This window comes from Pavona decussata, unplaced genomic scaffold (genome assembly GCF_977016875.1).
Source record: "Pavona decussata unplaced genomic scaffold, jaPavDecu1.1 SCAFFOLD_53, whole genome shotgun sequence".
NCBI lineage: Eukaryota > Metazoa > Cnidaria > Anthozoa > Scleractinia > Agariciidae > Pavona > Pavona decussata.
The window spans coordinates 5,699,861-5,702,189 of record NW_028145475.1 but is presented as its reverse complement, the minus strand read 5'-3'; the positions used below and the strand labels follow the sequence as shown (position 1 = coordinate 5,702,189).

Genomic DNA, 2,329 nt, shown 5'->3' with positions numbered 1-2,329 from the left:
GTACGTTGGTGAAAAGTGATGTCACATCTTAGTCTCCTATGATGTGACATCACTTTTCACCAACGTACCTTTGAGTGAGACGATTAACATCCTAGTCCACAAAGCGTTCACCAACGATTGGTTCAACAAGACCTACGGCCTTAACTTGCAGAAGGATCAGCTTGCCAAATTACTGGAAATTGCTACAACCAACCAGCTTTTCCAGTTCAATGGTCTTTTGTACGAACAGACTGATGGGGTGGCCATGGGCTCCCCTCTTGGTCCTCTGATGGCTAATGTTTTTATGTGTCACCTGGAAGAGAAGCTCTCCCGTGATGGTCTGATGCCTGACCTGTACAAACGTTACGTGGATGATACCCTGGCTAAAATGCCTAGTGGTGACGCTGCCTCTGAGTTTCTCAATACTCTGAATGGTCTCCATCCCAGCATGAAATTTACAATGGAACTCCCTGTCAGTGGTAGGATTCCTTTTATTGGCATTGAAATCATCAAGTGTGGGACTAAACTTGAAACTCAAGTTTACAGGAAACAAACGAACAGTGGCTTACTCTTGCATTACCATAGCCATACCGACAAACGATACAAGGTGTCTTTAGTGAAAACAATGTTACATCGCGCGTACGCTCTATGTTCCACAACAGAAGCTTTCAATTTAGAATGTAACAAATTGCGCTCAATTTTCAGTCGCCTAGATTATCCTAGGGCTCTCATAGATTCCATCATTAGTAATTTTCTTCGTAATGTATCGGAACAGGCAGCGGAAGAGAAGCCTGAAGGCGGTCGTAAGATCAGAATTATCCTTCCTTTTAAGGATCAAGTAGCTGCCAATGCGGTTCGCAGGCAATTTAACGACCTAAGTAATAAGATTGGCCCCATATTGCAGCCAGTTTTTGTTAGTAGGAAATTAGAACATGATCTTAAGCCTAGGGAAGTTAAGCCGTCGATTGTGAATCAGCAATGCGTTGTTTACTATTTCTCATGTGATCTGTGCGATGCAGATTATGTCGGCTATACAGCCAGACACCTTTTTCAACGCGTTGCTGAGCACAAGAACTCGGCAATTGGCAAACATTTTCTTGAAGCTCACGGGAGCAAACACCTATTGAATCAGGGCCATTTTAACATCTTGAGAAAGTGTCAGAGCAAATTTGATTGTTTGGTATTTGAAATGCTGTACATCAAGAAACTTAAGCCTTGCTTGAACACTCAAACGGACTCTATACGTGCGAAACTTTTTGTTTAACCGGTAGCATTCTTCAATGCTACTATTTTAATTAATATCTATTGTCCATTTTTGTATTTATAGCCGCAATCTTGCATTTTTAATTTCACTTGATAATGATGTAATGTACATCGAAACGTCGTGTTTTTTAACCTTTTTATAATGTTTTTACGAAATGTTTTATCGCAATTTTTTATAGTCAAACATTTTAGTTTTACGTAGTTATTGCGCAAATACTTGTAATATAAGCGTTGCCCCAATGCAAATTCTCATTGTACCTGAACAAGGCTGGTTTGGCCAGCCGAAATATAGTACACTCTAATTCTACCTTGTATCGCTCTCTGCTTCCTTTATCATTTGTATTGTTAAGCCGATCAGACCAACAATTCATCTAATGTATACCAGCAGGATTATCGTCCACGGTTGTTGAGTAGACATTACTCTGTAAAAGTCGTGTCCCAAAGTTTTTTTTTAATTAATTAATTAATTTATTTATTTATTTATTTATTTATTTATTTATTTATTTATTTATTTATTTATTTATTTATTTATTTATTTATTTATTTATTTATTTATTTAGTGCACTTTACTCATAGGTGTACCCTGGTCCCAGAGGTTTTTCTTGATTTTTTCCCCACGTGAGAGAGCCGCGAAGCGGCGAACGCGAGTCGCGAAGCGGCGAGAGAGAAACCAATGAATGCAGGGGCGGATCCAGGATTTTGAAATGGGGGGTGAATTTTTGTAATAATGTAATTTTTTATAGAGCCAAAGCCTGGTTGAGGTGTTTGAGGTCTGTGCAGCGAAGAGCTCTCAAGGAGCTTATTAACGTTACTTCACTTGTCCCCTCGTGCCAAGGTGGCGCATAGGGCCTCTTATTAACGTTAACAACAAAGAAATTATTCTCAAAAAAGCAGATAAAGGCAGAACAACCGTCGTTATGAACGGAGAAAACAAAATCAATGACGGACAGAAACAATTGGATGATAGAAATAACTGTCAGCCACTAGACGAACCAATGGTTAGAGACACATCCCAGAGAGTTAAACACCTCATTAATGCCCTTCATCAAGCAGGGTGCATAGACGAAATGACGGTTAAATGGTTTAA

The 2,329-nt window shown here is 39.3% G+C and overlaps 1 protein-coding gene across 1 annotated transcript; it reads left to right on the top strand.

Moving 5' to 3' along the window:
- Positions 1 to 31: 31 nt before the first annotated feature.
- On the top strand, positions 32 to 1,429 carry LOC146480723 (uncharacterized). Its single transcript, XM_085109358.1, has one exon. The coding sequence runs from the start codon at positions 245 to 247 to the stop codon at positions 1,241 to 1,243; it is 999 nt and encodes a 332-aa protein (XP_084965484.1). The 5' UTR covers positions 32 to 244; the 3' UTR covers positions 1,244 to 1,429.
- Positions 1,430 to 2,329: the final 900 nt, after the last annotated feature.

What these genes read in the sequence shown, in the direction of transcription:
- LOC146480723 (XM_085109358.1), top strand. Translation starts at nt 245, where the DNA reads ATGGGCTCCCCTCTTGGTCCTCTGATGGCTAATGTTTTTATGTGTCAC.